The sequence below is a fragment of the Ctenopharyngodon idella genome, chromosome 3 (assembly GCF_019924925.1).
Source record: "Ctenopharyngodon idella isolate HZGC_01 chromosome 3, HZGC01, whole genome shotgun sequence".
NCBI lineage: Eukaryota > Metazoa > Chordata > Actinopteri > Cypriniformes > Xenocyprididae > Ctenopharyngodon > Ctenopharyngodon idella.
In genome coordinates, this window is record NC_067222.1 from 51,347,886 (window position 1) to 51,367,656 (window position 19,771).

Genomic DNA, 19,771 nt, shown 5'->3' on the forward strand with positions numbered 1-19,771 from the left:
CATGGACTACTTTTCCCACAAACAATTGCCTGGACTCATTATGCCTGATTACATCCACCTGTGTCTCATCAACTTGTGAACTCTGCCTGTATAAGCCTGGTTTATTCAAAGTTTTGTAAATGCTGCTCTGCAATTCTGAGCATTCTCCTGGTTTTCGATTCTCTGCTTGTTGTTTGGTTTTCTCTGTTTGCTTCTGCCTTGGACTCTGTCATCGTTTGCAATGTTTAGCCCGTGCTCTTGACCTTTCGTCTGTTTAGATTACATCTTTGGATTAACCTTTAATCAATTTCTGCATTAGGATCCTCAACCTGTGCGTTTCAGAGCAGTTCATGACACAAGTGAATGAATGTTGTGATAAACTTATGTTTAACATTGGAAGTGTTGTAGATAAATTCATTAAATGTAATACAATGAAGATGCCAATCTGTCTGAGAATATAGAGGATGAATGTTAATTTATTTGAAATACAGGAAGTTGATCAATCAGTAATCATGAGAATTAATAATGAATTAAACTACATATTCTAAAGATTAGTATTAGTATTAGTATTTTTCCAGATTTCTCCAAAGTGCTGAAGAAGGCTGTATCAGAACAATTAATTAATTCTAAAGTGAAAGTCATGGTAACCCACTAGTAACTAGTAATTCAAGTATTACCAAATCCTTCAGAATGAGCTACTAATTATTTGGATCAGTAATAAATAAGTAATGTAAAGCTGCTTTGGCTGTTGGGGAAGTCTCCTGCAGCAGAAGTGCACACTGAGATGCATGTACGTTGTGGTCACTGTAAGTCAGAAAAACCACAAGAGTTCATGAAGTGTGGATACAATTTTCAGAAATTAACATATTTAATACATTCTTCTCTGTACCTCACACAAAATTATTGTATACTACCAGGAAACATTTCATTGTGAAAGAGACAGGGACTCAGGCACCTCCCCTCCAACCTCCGGCCCCTCGCACACCCTGTAAGGGAATGAGCAAAAGAAGAACCTTTCTTAGAATACACTTTTTCATGGGACATTAGGAATACGAACATTACTACAGATCTCTGATCAGCTTCAGACTTCATCTCTTACCATACCAAGAACAGACACTTTCAGGTAAGATGAGATTTTAAAACAATATGAACAGGTAGTAAGGAAAGCTTTTTTTATAGTATATTTTAAAACTGTGTTTACAAAGTGCTTTACAGAAGAGAAATACACAGAAAACAAATACACATAACCGAAAATAATAAAGTACAACAATAAAATAAATCAAGGAAAGGCCCTAGTGAACAAATGTGTTTGAGATGCTTTATGAAAGTGCACAGAGAGTCGATGGCTCCTAGGTTGTCAGGAAGAGAGTTCCATAGATTAGGACCGAAGTACCTAAAGACTGACTCTCCAGTTTTAGCAGTGTTTTTGGCACAACCAACAAATTACTATTTGATGTTCAGAGTGATCTTGCTGGAGTAATTTTATTCAATAAACTAGAAAGGTACATTGGGGCAGTTCCATGAAGACGTTTAAAAACTAAAAAGAGGATCTTGAATTCAATTCTGAAAGATACAGGCAGCCAGTGAAGGGATCCGAGTGTTGGAGTAATGTGATTTCTAGTTTTAGAGCGAGTTAGCATTCGTGCAGCTGCATTCTGAACCCTTTGTAAGTGTTTAATAGAGCTGAAATGTGAAAGCGGGGCACAGCGATGCGACCGCAAAGGGCACTTTCACTGTCATGATCAAAGGGGCAGGGGCTCAAGATACATAAATTCTGTCAAAACGAGCAGCAGTAACTCTATTATTATTCACCGTGACCCATGTATATTGCCTTTTGTCAGGGTGTTTAAAGGGGTCTGTTTTATGTTTCCTGGGGTGCACTTATCATGTTAGTATGAGTTTTACATCAATAATTGCCACAATTTAGAAATAAAAGGCATTTTTCCTACCCTGATTTTAGCTCTCAGATTTGAGCGCTCTGTTTGAAGGGGCGTGTCTGCTGTGAGACTTCAGTGTAAACGCCCACCGCTGTGATTGGCTGACATCTTTGCATATGAAATAGCTAAGTATTGGAACTCCTCTCAAAAAACTTTTTACTATTACGACTCTTAAGGTTAACAAATTGTAAAGAGTGTTGATTATAGCATTACATTTAGATCGTGGCATGAAAATTAATATGGGGTTCTTCAGTAATTTGATCGACAGTTAAATGTGGATTGAATAAGACATTCCCATCATTAAAGCATTTTTAAAACATTACTTAAAACACCAAAAAACATGAATCTTTCAAACCCTACATTCAGTGCATACACATTGATGAAATGATAAATTTCCTCATGAATGTCAGCTTTAACAGCAAGAAGACGAAGGCAAAAGTCATAGTTAATAGTTAGTTAATAGTGAGAATTGGACCCTAAAGTGTCACCATTTTTCCTATTGTACCGAATATGTACCGAACATGACTGCAAAACCGAGGTACGTACCAAACCATGACTTCTGTGTACTGTTGCACCCCTAGTAAGAATTTTTTTTTTGTTTTGTTTTGCATTAACACTATTTATAATAGGTGGATAAATGTATATTTGGATGAAAGCCATAATGCAGAATAAAGGCTAATAGCCTCTGATTAAAAACAAAAGAATAATGATAAATTAATAATGAAGATTCAAGGTGTGAAAGGTTTGTCGAGTGAGAACAATAGAAACATGCATTGTGTCACACCAGACAGAGACAATAGACTGCATGGGATCTTACATCTTAAATGTTTCATAAAATTCATAGTGTTGGCTTTCTAAATATATGTTGGTTACTGTGTCTATCCAGAATGACTTATGAGCAGCAGTCTTTTTATTTTGGGTATGGCATTTATGCCCCACTTGCCAAAAATGGGGGGCGAGGGAAAAGGGGTTAAGTAGGATCCCAGGTCTAAAGTTGGTCGAGTAGAATCTCATGATCAATAGTGTCAAAAGCTTCACTCAGATCGCCAAGAGTCCTGAATAACTTGCAGATGGTTTAAACCCCTAATCAGCGCTGTGGTTTGCCCGGAAGCCGGACTGAAATGTCTTATTAAGTGTATTGGCATTGAGACAGTTATTGAGCTGGATGGATACAATTGTTTCAATTATTTTACCAAGAAATGGTAGATTAGAGATTGATCTGTAGTTACTGAGCACAGAGGAATCAAGATTACTTTTCTTCAGCAGGGGCCTAACAATTAAAGTTTTAAAAATTTGTGGAAAACCTCCTTGCTGTAGGAACCAGTGTTAATTTTGGCAGCCATTTTTAATTCAGTCTTAGTCTTTATCTTCAGACAAAAATGCTCTTTAGTCATAGTCACATTTTAGTCATTTTTGTCTTTCATATTTTAGTCTAGTTTTAGTCGACAAAAAGTCATCGCATTTTTGTCAGGTCTTAGTCATTACTTTTAGTCAAAGTTACCAACATTAATTTTGATAGCTATTTTATATGTAGTCTTTAGACCAATTCATTTAAGCTTATGAAAAATGTGAATCAAGGTAACAGGCTGTATTGACATTGCACTCTTAGCAGTAGCACTTGTAATTCTACACTTCTCCCTTTTCAGTGGTTCTCAAACTTTCTAGAGTGTCGTACCCCCTGAAGGATTTAACATCTTCTGTGTACCCTCTCTTTTCCACTTAGACTGCAGTTACACCTTTTCCATTAAGGGACAATGTTTGCCTTCTTAAATCGATTTTTCCAGATCATTTTTTATTTACTTTCATAAATACCTTTATAAAATAAATAATTCTTTAAATAAAATTTTTAAAAAATTCAATAAATACAATGATGATAAATAAATAAAACACAAAGACTAAAAAAAAACATTCTTTTAATCTCCTCACACTATTTCTTCTAGAACCTTCCACCCGATAGGGCCATTAGGTGAGGGTCTTTGTCTTCCCAGGTGTGAAAAACATCAATATTCATGATCATACACGAATATTGTCTTACTGTCTTAATATTGAATATGTCTTACAAATCTAAAATCTAAATGTTGTTTTGGGCAGAGTGGTATTCCAGAAAACAGGTTATGTGACATACCTGTTATGTTTAAGAGTAAGTGGATAACCTCAACTTTCCAAAAACAGATGTAACTTTCAGGGTATGTAAGTAGCCATAGCAACTTACTCTCTGAATATAACCTGCTCTGGAGCAGCTCATGTTCCAGGGTTAGTTTGCTTAAGAGGTATTCAAATGCATGTTATATAATTAATATAGTTATATTAATGTATATATACAATATTATATTATACTATATATATATATATATATATATACACACACACACACACACACACACAGTATCTCACAGAAGTGAGTACACCCCTCACATTTTTGTAAATATTATATCTTTTCATGTGACAACAGAAGAAAAGTCACTTTGTTACAATGTAAAGTAGTGAGTGTACAGCTTGTGTAACAGTGTAAATTTGCTGTCCCCTCAAAATAACTAAACACACAGCCATTAATGTCTAAACCGCTGGCCACAAAAGTGAGTACACCCCTAAGTGAAAATGTCCAAATTGGGCCCAATTGGCCATTTTCTCTCCCCGGTGTCATGTGACTCGTTAGTGTTACAAGGTCTCAGGTGTGAATGGGGAGCAGGTGTGTTAAATTTGGTGTTATCGCTCTCACTCTCTCATACTGGTCACTGGAAGTTCAACATGGCACCTCATGGCAAAGAACTCTCTGAGGATCTGAAAAAAAGAATTGTTGCTCTACATAAAGATGGCATAGGCTATAAGAAGATTGCCAAGACCCTGAAACTGAGCTGCAGCACGGTGGCCAAGACCATACAGCGGTTTAACAGGAGAGGTTCCACTCAGAACAGGCCTCGCCATGGTCGACCAAAGAAGTTGAGTGCACGTGCTCAGCGTCATATCCAGAGGTTGTGTTTGGGAAATAGACGTATGAGTGCTGCCAGCATTGCTGCAGAGGTTGAAGGGGTGGGGGGTCAGCCTGTCAGTGCTCAGACCATACGCCGCACACTGCATCAAATTGGTCTGCATGGCTGTCGTCCCAGAAGGAAGCCTCTTCTAAAGATGATGCACAAGAAAGCCCGCAAACAGTTTGCTGAAGACAAGCAGACTAAGGACATGGATTACTGGAACCATGTCCTGTGGTCTGATGAGACCAAGATGATGTCCGGTTTAGACATTAATGGCTGTGTGTTGAGTTATTTTGAGGGGACAGAAAATTTAAACTGTTATACAAGCTGTACACTCACTACTTTACATTGTAGCAAAGTTTCATTTCTTCAGTGTTGTCACATGAAAAGATATAATAAATTATTTACAAAAATGTGAGGGGTGTACTCACTTCTGTGAAATACTGTATATATTATAAAGCACTATTATAAAGCAGTAATGTTTAAATGTTTATTCAATTCTAATATACTAATATATGTATTATCTCGCACATGGATCTGCTTTTTTTCCTTTTTATAACAAGTTTTCTCTGCTATAATTTCTATAATAAAATACATATGTGATATCTTATTAAATAATTAGCATTAAACAAATAGATGGCAATGTGCACTAAGTAGGTTATGTAAATCGCCATTAAACAAAGGAAGTAGTATGGCGCGCGTTTTCTTAGCATCTGTTCCCATGGTGAATCATTGATTCATCTCTGTTGAGAATGTGTTGTGTGTTAACCGGGAACATACTCTGGCTTGGCTGAACTTACTCCCGGACACGTTTTTGGAACCAGCATACCTCGAGTAAGCAAGGTTTGGGTTAATCAACCGAGAGTTCAGGGTATATGTGACGGTAAGTTAACCTTGCTGGAATACCCCCTGGATGATTTTCACATCGTTTTGAAACAAAAAGTCTAGGCTATGTGATTCAGTCATTTTCAAAAGTCTTATGAACAAATATACAGTATGGGTTTTATGGCCTTATTTCATTGACTTTTCCACAAACCATGCATCAGTGTAATTTTCTCAAAACTACTAACTTTTACATACATGCTGCCCTCTTATTATTGTAGCAGAGTTTGTGCTGAATACAGTGTAATCAGACTTTAGCCATGAAAATGTTACAAGTAACAAGCACAAATGTCAGGGCATGTCAGAACACCTCCACGGCCCAGAAAACAACTCAGTGTTAATTTAACAGTGTTAATTTAATTGTGTTAAGTCAAGTTAATTCTTGTTACTGAAAGACAGTAATTTAAGATTATGGCAAAAAGCAGTGACCGATGCTCCCTCCAGGAGGTACTGTGGTGAATGCCCATGCCCAGAACTCTCCAGGTTTTGATGCAGAGCCCCAAGTGGGGTTTTCTTATGGAAATGTTCAACCAGCGTCCTCTCCTGGAGCTCATGTACCAGGTTGAGGTTTGCTTCTTTCTAATACTACCATTCTGAGTAGCACTTCTAGGGTGTTGACTTCCCTTCTTGGTCATTCCAGATTCGAGCCACCTGTGTTCCCACGGCCATGGCAGGACCAGCCCTGAGGAGTGGTTGGGTGTGGTGAATGGTTACAGAGAACAGATGGGTCTGACAGATACGCAAATACTTAATGTGATTCAACATTTTTTTTTTTTTTTGCCCGGGCAGCCTGCTCACTGGTTTTGGGTGCTTTGGCCACATATTGTTACGTGGGATCAATTTACAAATTTGTTTTGCAAGGTTTTCCTGCCCTAGGACAATCAGGAAAGAATTTGGAGGGGCATTTTTGATCAATTTCAATCAGTGGATGAACCTCTGCTGACGTTTATGGCACATACTGTATGTTGTGTAAATTCAGGAAGCTTAGGGCTCCTCCGCTTGAATCAGAGCAAATTGAAATCTGTAAGCATTGCCCTGGTAAAATGTGGCATTGCTCGCCAAGGTGGGTGACCTACTGCTACGTGCACATCAAGTGCATGCTGCATGCTGCCTTGGGCCACCGTGGGAGTCCTAGAGTTGTAACTGATGTAGAGGCACATAGGTCTGTAGAAATCATGGCCACTTTTGACATGGGTGCTTCATTGTCTGCAGTAAGGTTGGAAATATTGGTGGCCAACTGTGAAGGACGATGCAGACGATGTTGTGGGTCTGGAGGTGGGCAATCATAATGACATATTCGAAGGGCCAACTTTAGCTGGCCTAGACCTGCCTACCCAACCATAACTTGACCTGAGGGACAAGCAGCAGATACAGCAGCTCCAATTGGCCCTGGAGGCCAGCCATGAAAAACAGAAGTGACACTATGATCTGCATCGATGACCAGTTGCAAATGCCCCTGGAGACACCTCGGGTCTGATGCAGTAGCAAAACTTTGCGGCTAAGTTGGCTCCGCAATATGGAGGCCTTTATTGAGTCACACAACAGTTATGTGAAGTATATTATAGGCTGGGCAGGGTTGATAATGGTCAAGACTTGGGTGTAGTGCAGATGGAAAATTTACAGTCCTTTCACACTTGGCAGATGGCTGAATCACAAGCCACACAAGTTCCTGAGCAAAGTGGGACTGATGCTTTGAATGTTGGTCAGAATGTTCAGGAATTGACAGACAGTGTTGATATGTGTCACTACAATTTAAGGCCTAGGATACACCCTATAGTGACAACAGACTGGTCGACTACTCAGTGGACAAATGAGTTCCATACCAAAAGATGAGATTGGTAGTAACACTGAAAGAGGGCAGGAGTGATAACAATAGATTTAAATGTTGAACTGTTGCTTTCAGTTTGGGTTCATGGTAAAATTATGATGCTGTTTTTCTCTGTACATGTTTGAAAAAGGTACAACAATGCTGTGTTGTAGGTTCAAGTGGTATAATTTTTTCCAATCAGTGTATTTCGCTTATTTTTATATTTGCTTTTCTTTGAAGGAATCTTTGAGAACATCAAGATCTATGTTAATACCATAAATCATCCGGTGACGTGTGTTTCCAGCATGATGTTTTTGCAAATGCATGTACTTGTCAGCTTTTGTATCTAAACATCCGACCATGTATGGAAGTTGTGTTCGATTTTCTGCCCTGTCATTTACAGCTGAGCTTTTTTTCTGCTGAGGGGTAAGATGTAATGGTATGGGTGTATGTTTCTTTAAGATCCATGTTTGAGGTTTTACTGAGCCTTGCATTTCTGGGGAGAATATATGCTGCACTATTCTGTTCTGCTTTGTGTTTAAATACAATCATGAATGGTAACCTGTGTTGTGTGGATCATTTATAACACACTATAAGTTACAAGTGGAGAATAACAATCTAGGGTTGTCTTTGTTGTGGTCAATTAAACTTGAAAAATAAGCTTTTCTTTCAGACCTCATTGCATTATTTAACATTTTCAGATCAGTCTTATAGATACAATGGTGAACTGTTAGCTTTGTGTGCTTCCATTCCCTTTCTGCTCTCCTGGAGTATCTTCTTAATTTTACGATGGATGTACTATTTCTCCATGGGGCTTTAATTGTCCAAGAGACAGTCTTTGTTTTTAAAGGAGCAACAAAGTTAATACATTCAGAGTGGCTGAGACTAAAATTCTCAACAAAAGTGTCTGAGGAGGAAGAGATGACATGAGCTCCATCTTATTGACAGTTCCCTTATCACTCACTTTTGGTACATACTGAAATCTCAAAAAAGACACAGTAGTGGTCAGATATGGCAACGTGAACAGTCTGTGGGTGGCTGACGGTTAAGCCATATGAGATCACCATGTCATACGAGAACTCAAATGGTGACAGGTTGTGACAGGCATCTCCTTCACATTGACATTCAAACAGGTCTCCTTGTTGACGATTCCAAGATGTCGGCACTTTTGATGTACCTGAAGCAGCCGAGCTGCATCTACTGTGCATATCTATGGTTGGCAACCCTGGCTGTGGTGAATGCACAGGTAAGCGAACTCCCTCAGACAAAATGCAGAAATGTAACCAGATATATTTCATTAAGGATTAAAAAGTCTTTGTAGAATTTTTTTATTACTTAAATAAATAAATACATTTCATTTATTTATTTATTTATTTATAGATACCATTCTTTCAAAAACAGGAAGTGTCACAACCCAAACCTGATGAGCTTCAGATTTTAAATGAAGACACTGAAGGACTTCATTTCTTAGCGGACCAAGGAAACACAAACAATCCAGGTAAGATTGAAATGTTGTTACAAAATGTAAATGTGCCATCAACAATATCACGGGGACAGATTAAAAATCATTAGAAGGAACTTTACATCGCTCTGGAGCTTGGATCACACAAGGATTGCATGCACATACAGTAAGAACCACAAGTCATTTCTGTGTATAAAGAGCATGCAAAATGAAATCATGAAATCACTGTTATATGCAGTGCCAGGAGATTGGGCTCTCAGAATCAGAGTCAGTGTCTGGGGCAGTCGTGGCCTAATGGATAGAGAGTCGGACTTGTAACCCAAAGGTTACGGGTTCGAGTCTCAGGTCCAGCAGGGATTGTCAGTGAGGGGAGTGAATGTCCAGCGCTCTCTCCACCCTCAATACCACGACTGAGATGAGAACCTTGAGCAAGGTTCTCAGCACTGTACCCCCAACTGCACCCTGGGCGCCGCCCACTGCTCCGGGTGTGTGTTCACGGTGTGTGCACTTGGATGGGTTAAATGCAGACCACAAATTCTGAGTATGGGTCAGAATCGCTTTCACTTCGCTTTCACTTTCAGATGAACTGTCAAGAGACATCACTATCTGAACCTGCTCCTCCATCAGTCTCAGAATCATCAAGGCTAAAACATCTATGGCAGTCAATTTCTTTCTTGCAATAGCATATAAAAACAACTAGAAAAAAGTTGCTAGGCAACAGTAACACATCTTCAAATGCGGGAAAAAGTGGCAAACACTGAGTGATACAATGTCTGTAATGTGTGTACAGTCAATTTGACCATTATGGCCGTAGAAACACTCAGAACTCTCCTGTGTTTTGTCATTTTAATAAAATAACAGCATTAGAATGAAATATGCACACATTTAAGAAAAGTCAGGGTACTATAGCTAAATGGGTTTTATTTAAACAAAGTTATTACATTGCAAAATTTAAAAAACGGCGGTCAAAATGACTGCCTTGTTAGTTCTAGTCTTAAGAAGTTATATTTCACCCTAACACGACTGGAATTATTTAATTAATATGTGTTGCATTATTTGTATTATATAATCTATATATACAATTATATAATACAATTATTAAATAATATAATTTAATTTAATCTTAAATACATTCCATCTTGTACAGTTAATAAGAAAATCTGCGTTACAGCTTCAGCTGTGAGGTTTCTCTGAATAACGCAGATACATGTACAGCTGGCTAATGAGAGCTCTGTAATCCGGGTCTGTATAAAAGGTTTTTATAGGGGGATTCTGGTGGCGTCATCAATCTGAATGGCAGCTTAAACAGCAGCTCCTCCAGGAAAACCACTTATTCGCCCGTTAAATTATCAGATATAAAAAATTTTTGATTCTGTTCAGCGAAGCTAACACTAGCCTTCAACCGAGTGATGCGGCAAGTTTAACAAAAGTTCTGGAGGAGATAAGGGACTTTCGCAAAGACACAAAACAGCAACTAAACAAGATTATCTCCGAACCCACCGGTGTTAATCAAAAATTGGCAGAGGTGGAAACGCTAATTGTAAAAGTAGAATAAAAACGTGGAACAGGTGATGAGCAAGATGATAAAAGTCATGAATCAACAAGAAAACAAATTACTTGACCAAGAAGAGAGATCTAGACAGGAGAACATAAGGCTCTACAATGTTCCTGAAGGAGCAGAGGGATCCCCCGCGCTCGCCCGAAACCGGAAGATAATCCACGGTCAATAATCAAATTCCACCGTTACAAAATTAAAGAAGATATTCTGTGCAAAGACTGAGGAAAGAAGGTGTTTTTGAATGAGAGACCAATAAACTTTGACCAAGATTACCCTCCAGCAATTCTACAGAAACATAGGGAATACTCTGAAGCTATGCGAGTATTAAAACAGAAACAGATCTGGTTTCTGACCCCATTCCCTACTGAACTATGATTCTTTTATAATGACGGGACGCGATTGTACCGGTCGGCAGAGAAGGCGACCGCAGACATAAAGGACAGGGGACTGTCCATCAGTGTAATCACGCCAAGGGAGAGCCTAGCGGATAGCCCAGCTATTCCGTAACGCCAAGGAAATGGTAGGGGACTGAGACAACAGGGAGCGAAAGAAGTGCGAGAGAAGAACATTAAGGAGAGACTGCAATTTTTCAGAAGATGGCCTCTATCCCCTCCAGAAGAACTTTTAATTTGGATTAATTTAAAATTTCTGGTGAGCTAAGCAAACCTCAAATTCAATGTTCATTTTGAGAAGTATATGGTAATGTGAATGTTTCTGTTACCTAGGTTTATTTATTTTTATTTAGTTATTTAATTTGTGGATATCTTTCTCCCCCATTTAAATGATAATATGTATAAGGGAGGAATATTTTGGTGAAATATACTCTGAGCTGTCCATTTACCTTTTTGAAAGCTGCAGTGGGGGCCCTCGACTCACATGGGAGAGAGATTTTCCCCCACAGCTAGAAGCTCCATCTAGCTCAGTTCAGAGTCATCGATTAGATTTGGAATTATATCATTGTTTCTTGTATTTCTCTTATGTATGTTTTCTTGTTCTTTCTTGTTCAGTGTGTAGATCGGTTAAGTTCATTAATACATTGCCTTCAGATAAATATGGTTAGAGACAAAGTTAACTTCACCCGCTCTGCTTCTGATTGCTGGGGTCGTTCGTGTTTTTTCCGAGTCTCACTTTTCTCATCCTAATTTTACAATTTGCAAGTTACAAAACACGCACAGCGCTGACCGCCTCTGATCATGGCTGGGTGTTCTTCGATGACTCTGGAAGCACTTGTACAGCATCACAGCTGCTGCTCCAAAGCTACATAAGGTAAGCATTACTTATTACATAAACTTGATAGTCTTTAAAGATTGTTAACATGGGCAGGTGTACAAAATGTGCATCTAAATGGTAAACAGCAAACACAACCAAGAAAACAGCTCCGATCATGTCGTTTCAGTCAAACTTTGATGTAGAATGTGCTGTTTCCCTACTTGAAGGCAGACAAAAGAACCATTTCAAACAACACATAGACTAAGGGAGAACAAGAGGAGCAAGGGAAGCATGGCACAAACAAGCAACATGATTCAAACTACAAAATAAAAGACATGAAAACATAAACATGAACACAAAACCAAAACATACGTGACATATACAATTAACTTGTCAAATATTAATAATAAAATTGGCTGATGATTAAGCTAATGTAGGGCTATACTTTCTATTCATAATATGCATGTAATTATTACTGTTTCTTTTCACTGTTAACTTTTGTAGTTGCTGTCATAAAATCCTATTAAAATATGATCAGAACAATTGTATTCATTTGTGAATTAAGTGTAACCTGGCATAGTTTGATTTGTTTTCTAAAATTGTTGTTTACCATAGCCTACTTTGGTGCAGTATTTTAACATTTTGTTTTCATTCCTTTTTAGTGCGTGTTGTAGATAGAAGAAGAGTCATCACACTTTACCTTTGCTCAGAAATGTTCGTTGAAGGATGCAATGAAGATGGGTTCATCTGATCAACCTGTGCAGGGGACAGTTCCACCATCTTGTTGCCAAACTGCGCCTGGATAGCGACCGTCATCTAAAATATTTTCGCACAAGTGCTGAGTAAATAGATGGGCTTCTTTCTGTTGTTGGACCCGAGCACACTGGCAAGGCTTACCCGTCCGACACAGTGAGTCTTGATCTCCCGTTGGATGCAGCGAGAGCCCTCCCGATCAGCTTCCTTGTCGATATCCTTCTCCGTCCAGCGAGGCTTACCTGTCTGACGCCACGAGCATTGGTCTCATGGAGCCTTGGTCTCCCTTCGGACGCAGCGAGAGCCTCCCGGTCGATCTTTAATGTTTACCTTCTGCCTGTCTGCTAGCGAGGCTTACCCATCCGATGTTATGAGCATTGGTCTCCTGGAGCCTTGGTCTCCCATCGAACGCGACGAGAGCCTCCCAATCAGTGCTCATTCTTTTCTCGTCTGGCGAGGCTTACCCATCCAAGGCCCTGAGCATTGGCCTCCTGGAGCATTGGTCTCCCGTCGGACGCCACGAGAGCCTCCCGATCGAGCCTCTGCTCTTGATTTTCTGCCTGTCTGCTAGCGAAGCTTACCCGTCTGATGCCATGAGCATTGGTCTCCTGGAGCCTTGGTCTCCCATCAGACGCTGCAAGAGCTCTCCTGGCTGGGCATTGAAATTCCGTCCACCTCAATATTGACCAATGCTTTTTCGCTTGGTTGGTCATTACGAAACTTTCGGTCGGTAGGGCTCACCCGTTCGACGCCGTGAGCCTTGGTCTCCCATCAGACGTAACCAGAGGCCTCTCGATCCAGGCGCTCCAAATCACGCGCTCCCCGTCAATTGGCCGGTAGGGCCCGTCCACTCGGCGATGCACGATCCCGTCAGAAGCAGCACGGACCCCCCCAGTCCGACAGTTTAAATCATACTGCTCCTCATTTATCGGCCGGTAGGGCTTTACACATCTGATACAATGAGCATTGGTCTCCTGGAGCCTTGGTCTCCTATCGGACGTTGCGACAGCCCTCCTGATCGGTCGTTCCAAATTTCAGCTACTCATCGTTTGTCAGGCTAGTAGGGCCCGTCCACCTGGTACAGTGATACGCTCCTGTCAGTGGCAACACGGGCTCTCCTGGTCAAGCGACCAGGCTTCTTGAAATGCCAGTCCGCCAATTCTCGGCGTCTTTTGGGGTCTTTAGTCTGGCGGCTGTCCTTTTTGCTCTTTTGCTTTTTGGGGGGAGTACTCTGGGTTCGGGCCAAAATTCCAAGCTCGGAGCCCTCCCCCTGGACAGCACGCCAAATACGCCAAATACTCTATCTAATTATATGTATATGTGAACTCGTGAAATTATGTTTTTTTTTTTTAACAAAATTTGGGAGGAGCAGGTGCAGATAATTAGACTAATTATCACAAGTGGAAAGCATTCAGCTAATCAACCAACAGAGGTATATATACTGCAGACTTACCTCTGTTCGTTGACAGTTTATCAGCATCCCTCCACCACCCCATCTCCTCACTTCTAGTTCTATCTCTCATAACCACATCCGGGGGGAGAGTACTCTGGGTTCGGGCCAAAATTCTGAGCTCGGAGCCCTCCCCCTGGACAGCACGCCAAATACGCATTACTTTACTCTATGTAATTATATGTATATGTGAACTCGTGAATTGCAGTTTTGGAGGATGAGTTCACAGAACTTTGTTGGGAGAGTTTTCTGGATTATTCATTAAATATAATGAATAATTGTGTCTGATTGTTCCAGACGCTACACTTTATTGATAAAATTGACTACAGGGGGACTTTAACCCTCTGGGGTCTGAGGATTTTTGGGGCCCTGGAGAAGTTTTGACATGCCCTGACATTTGTTTTTTTTTTTTTCAGTTGCTTATAAACATATTAATGGCAAAAGTGTCATTACACTGTATTCAGCACGTACTAGGCTACCATAATATGTGAGCAACATGTATGTACATGTTTGTATTTTTGAGAGAATAAACTTTATGCGTGGTTATTGAAAAAACAGAAAACTTAAGTCACTGAAATACAGTCATAAAATAAATATTAAATATGTGTTCACAAGACTTCTGGGTATTGGAGGTTGTAGACTAGAATTTTTGCTTCAAAATGATATAAAAATTATCCTGCCTACTCGTTCATATAAAACAATATATTGATTTAAATTTTGTAAGACTTTTTTTGTCAAGAAAGACGCGGGAGGCATGAATCTTCATGAATAATGCTGTGATTCACACCTAAGAAGACAAAGACTCGCATAATGACCTGCATAATGAGCCCTTTCAGTCAGGTAGGCTATGTGAGAGGACACTAAAAAAATCAAAGTACAAAGTAGTTTTTTTTGGTAGTTTATTTGGAATATAGTTAACAATATAAATGAGACACATTTTGAATAAATGAGGGCACATTTTAAGTATACAGTTTTACGTGGAAATAAATCCTGTTCAAAGATATAAGTGAACATCACTTACCTGGCATTCCAAGGTGTTTGGTGTTTCTGCACTGGAGAAAAAAAAAAACCTTTCCTGCTTCCCATCAGTGATCTCACCATTATATTCATTCAGAATGTCCAGTGTGGGCCAATATCTAGTCACTATGATTCTCAAATCTGTGAGATAAAAGAAAAATCCCTCTGTGAGCATGCTGATAACAGATATTTATAATGTTTTTGAAAGAAGTCTCATGATCATCAGGGCGTTCACTCTGCTGCATTGATCGCCTCAGAATTTGTGTCTGAATAGCGCGAGCGGTCCGTGGGTGTGGCCGCATTAGCGGATAATGAGCTGAGCCACAAACTACTGACATGTCTCTCTTTTCATACAGATTACATAAACAGAGAATATTTGTTTTCGATTTGACTTACATAATTTAAAACCTGACATTTCAACGTTTCTTTAGACATAAGTCTCATTTTTGTGTCATTAGTATTCACTAAGTTACAGTTCATTTTCTGAGAACTATCAGATTGGACTTCATTCAGAGAGAGACTGTGGCTCGCGCATCATGTTAGTTTTCTTTATTTTGCAAAAAGCACAACGTTTTGTTTTTACTCTAAGTGTACACAAATAAAAGACGACATTTCACAGATTAGAATGGTATATAACTCTTAACTGATATGTCCAAAATTGACAGAGTATTTTTAGTGTCTTTCACACTGATAAGAAAAAAACCGAGGTGGTATCGCCGACGATACTGCTGTAGTGACTTTGGATTAGCCTCACATGAGGGCACCACAAATGTATTTATTTATGGTCTTAAATATTAATATTAACATTTTGTATTAATATTAATATTGAGTCAGATGATTCCTTCCAATATTTCGGGGCACCAGTCAGGATTCTCACCTTGACAATGAAGAACAATCATGAAAGATTGTTGATTGAATTAGAATTTTATAAATTGGAGAAAGTTTATCATCTGACCAATCTAAAGGATTTAGTGAGATTCGGGCGAGCTTGTAGAGCCTCTGATTATCAAGACAAGAATGACACAGTTTGCAAAAAAATGAATTTATTAATAAAAAGATATAAAAGAGTAAAATAGCACACTCACTAAATACTACGAAGGAAAATGACTAAACTACTAAGAAAATTGAATCAATAATCAAACAGAAACTACAACACAAATGGATGTTAACAAAACTGAATGCCAAGTAGATGAGCAACGGATTGGACGAAGCAATGAATGGGTAATTAGCAGTCTATGAGGGAGTCAATTGTGGTCTTTCTGGATGCTGGTATTAAAAATAGTAAATAAGCATTTACTATGAATACAGATAACGTGTCTAATGTATCTATTTGTGTACGCTGACCCTAGATAAACAGTCTCTACACAAATAGCAATCTCATTTAGCAACAACCTAATGCCAAGGCCTTTGGGAAAAGGTTTGGTTAGCTTATATTATATTTCACTTGGTTGGGTGATCAGTCCGGGAATGGGAAACGTTGTCCAATGGTATCCTTCCGTGTGCAGTGGAAGGCTGGATTGCTTTCCAACAGCTGCAGAGCTGCACTGAGTGCTGGAGGTCTTTGTGTAATCCAGAGAACTGTAGGTCAGATGGTGGTCGGTCCGTAGGATCTTCTTTAGGTTGGAGGTACTTGAGTTATGGAGGTCGGGAGTCAAAGTCCTCTGCAGAAGCACTTGGGCTGCTTGAAGATCCGTGCGGTGAAAGGTTTACTCACAAGAGTCTCACCTTGGTCGTGCTGTTGTTCTTCCCTTGTCAGGTCAGAAACTCAGAACGAGGGTTTGTTCAATTGGGGAAGCTTTTATTCCTTCCTGTTGGGGAGGGGGATTGCAAATCCCCACCTTTCCTGATGTGGTGATGTGATTGGGTCACAGCATTCCAGGTGTCCGTCCCTTAACACGCCCACCTTTCATCCTGTGAAACTTGTTGTGTTGTCCCAAAATACACAGTTAAATAAAACAATGCCTTTAGGACCTTGGAAATGCTTTATTTCTTTTTCAAACCTTTCTCAAAGTCCTTGTGGCAGTGTTCTGAACTCGTAGAGTCCAAACTTGATGTGAATTGGTTGAGGTATCACACTTCTGTCTCAGTGGGTGCAGTTGCATTGGCTTTTATTCCAGGTGTGGTTTCCACTGTGTGTGCACAGTTTCCTGGATGAGTAAAAGGATGTATAGGATATGTTCCTTACAGTATTCCTGTCCATTTTTGGTGATTTCAAGCTAATATGTTTAGAAAATGTCTTTCTTTCTGAGCATTTCTTTGTTCTTGCTGTGATCTAGCCAGAACCGGTTTGGCAGCCCTAGGAGTCCATGGTCATTTACACCTTGAACTCAGGCATGGACGGCTGAGGTGAACAAAGGCAACTCCTGATGAGATTAGCTTATCATCAATAGGCCGTTAATGTCATCTTTCCTGTCCTCCACCGCTGGCAGTTCTGATTACAATAGTCATTTAGTCGTCATTGAGGGTCCTATCACACTCTTTTGTATTAATCAAAGTGGGACAAAAGAATGTCTGTTGTGAAGCTCTGGTGCCATCACGTCTGTTGTTCACTACACCGCCGACTCCAGGGGGTTAAATAATGTGTCATCTCTCTATGGAAATGTAAAATTAAGGGTTCCACAAGATTAGATACTAACAGCTGCTGACTAAAATGTGTAGTTTAAAGTATAAGTCTGGCCTACCACTGGATCCTTTTGGAACAGCAAATCTGGTGCTTGATGCAGTTGGGAGGGGCTCCATGACATCTCCTGGCAGCTCTGGCTCACCGTCTTGCTCAGAACCAGAGGATTCCGTTTCATGTCTTGATCAATCTATTTATAACACAAGAACCATTAGTGTATAATCACAATATAAATGCCACAGCCATCGACAACAAGAACACACATGAAACAACATTCAAACCTGTATGACTGACTTTCTTCTGCAGATCACAAAAGAAGATATTTTGAAGCAAGTTGATCAACTTCCATTGTATAGAAAAAAATACAATTGACGTTGACGGGAACCCAAGAATATTTGGTTACCAAAATGCATAAAAATATCTTCTTTTGGTCATACAGGTTTGGAATGACATGAGGGTGACTAAAAGATGACTGAATTTTCATTTTGGGGGGACTATCCTTTTAATCTGACAAAGTCATCTCAACTCAAAATCTTGAACTTGGCATGTGACTGACTGCCTGTATCTGGTGGATGCTCTGATCTGTGGTCCAGAAGTCTGACCACACTGACTCTGACTAGCCTCAGGTAGGGAGCTGCTCTGGGTTCCAGTGGTGATACAGGGGATGGGGTCTGTTTGCACCTGATCTGCCTGTTTGTGCTTCTTTACAAAGAACTATGATATCTCTCCCTGTCTTTTCATGTTTGATTGATCCTGTGCAAATAAATGGCAGCATATGGTTATATTTAATAATCCAATTATCAACAAATTTGGTCTTAATTACAAACCCCTATTTCCGTAACTGTACATTAAAGTCAACTACCAGTCTAAGTTATCAGTTTGATCATTGCTAACCTAATTGAACTGAAGTAACTGATCTAGCTAATCGAGTTCAAACTGCTAAATGTTAACTCACTGAACACTGACAGCTGCAGTATTACTGCAATACATCTAAGCCCGGTTTCACAGACAGGGAATAAAAACATTGCTGATGTGTATCTTGAGACAAAACAATGACACATTTTAAGATATGTCAGTACAAGTTGCTTTCAGTTAAAACAGTTCAAACATGCATTTTAGTCTAGGACTAGTTTAAGCCTTGTCTGTGAAACCGGCGGCTAAAGTACTAGTAAAATACAACTGCAGTACAGCTGAAGTATTAGTAAAATAATAATGCAATGCAGCTGAGGTAGTACTGCAATACAGAATACAACTAAAGTACAATTACATTACTACCAAATACAACCAGAATATCCAGAATATTAATTTTTATTTTCACACATCTGCAATATAATGAATTAAGGTACAAAACAACAGTGAATATCTCAAACTGCAATGCAACAATAAATGTGATTTTACTTTTCTTTAAACTTTAAATAACAGGCTGAGAGTTAGACTAAATGTATTTAAAGTATTTATCCCTGTGCTCCAGCGATCTCCTGTGATACCCCTCTGATCTTCCACAATCTCCTATTCAAGTAACCTGCGCTCAAACACTCACCTGCACACTCACCTGTACCCCTTGTGTCCTCATCTGCTGTGTCTTGGTGTTGGCTTCCTCAGGACACTGCTAAACACTGTCACAACTCCATGTAGGTATTCTTATCATCATAACCATCATCATCATACAATACCTCCACTGTGCTGTGGTTGTTACTCACCTTGTAATCTTCAGTATCCCCACGAATGCAAGGCTCAGGGAAACCCCAAACATAGGTCTTAAAGAAACGTACACCCAGACCATTACAACCTGTTCAAAAATACATGCTTTCTCTTTGTAAATGTTTTCTCTTATGCTTTTACATTATTCCACAATGCAAGTAGTATCTTACCAGATTAAAAAAAAGAAAAAAACTGGACAAGTGTACTCACTTAAGGGAGTTATGGTTTAAGATCTGAGAACTTCACACACACACAGACACACACACACGTTGCATGGTAGCGGTCCACATGCAGCTTTTACTTGCTGTGCAGTAGCCACAGCTGCAGTAATGTAGTATGAGTGGTAGGTTTATACAGGCATTTCAGTATCACTGAACTGCAGTTATACTGTATTTATACTTCATTAAATTGCAAACCTTCAGTT

General features: G+C 39.5%; 1 protein-coding gene across 13 annotated transcripts in view; it reads left to right on the plus strand.

Annotated features, from left to right (window-relative positions):
* Window positions 1-933: 933 nt before the first annotated feature.
* Window positions 934-19,771, plus strand: part of LOC127508736 (stonustoxin subunit alpha-like) — a 553,058-nt gene continuing 534,220 nt past the window's right edge. For 8 of the 13 annotated variants that reach the window (XR_007928897.1, XM_051887041.1, XM_051887047.1 and 5 more), the window contains exons 1-3: window positions 934-1,102; window positions 8,711-8,823; window positions 8,958-9,075. Coding sequence is in view for 10 of the 13 variants with exons in the window: in XM_051887041.1 (XP_051743001.1) it covers window positions 8,734-8,823; window positions 8,958-9,075 (208 nt within the window). In the remaining 3 variants the exon portion in view is untranslated. Of the gene's footprint in view, window positions 1,103-1,939; window positions 2,041-8,710; window positions 8,824-8,957; window positions 9,076-19,117; window positions 19,278-19,771 lie in introns of those variants that run through there. The other 5 variants (XM_051887043.1, XM_051887045.1, XM_051887044.1 and 2 more) reach the window with 5 other exon arrangements.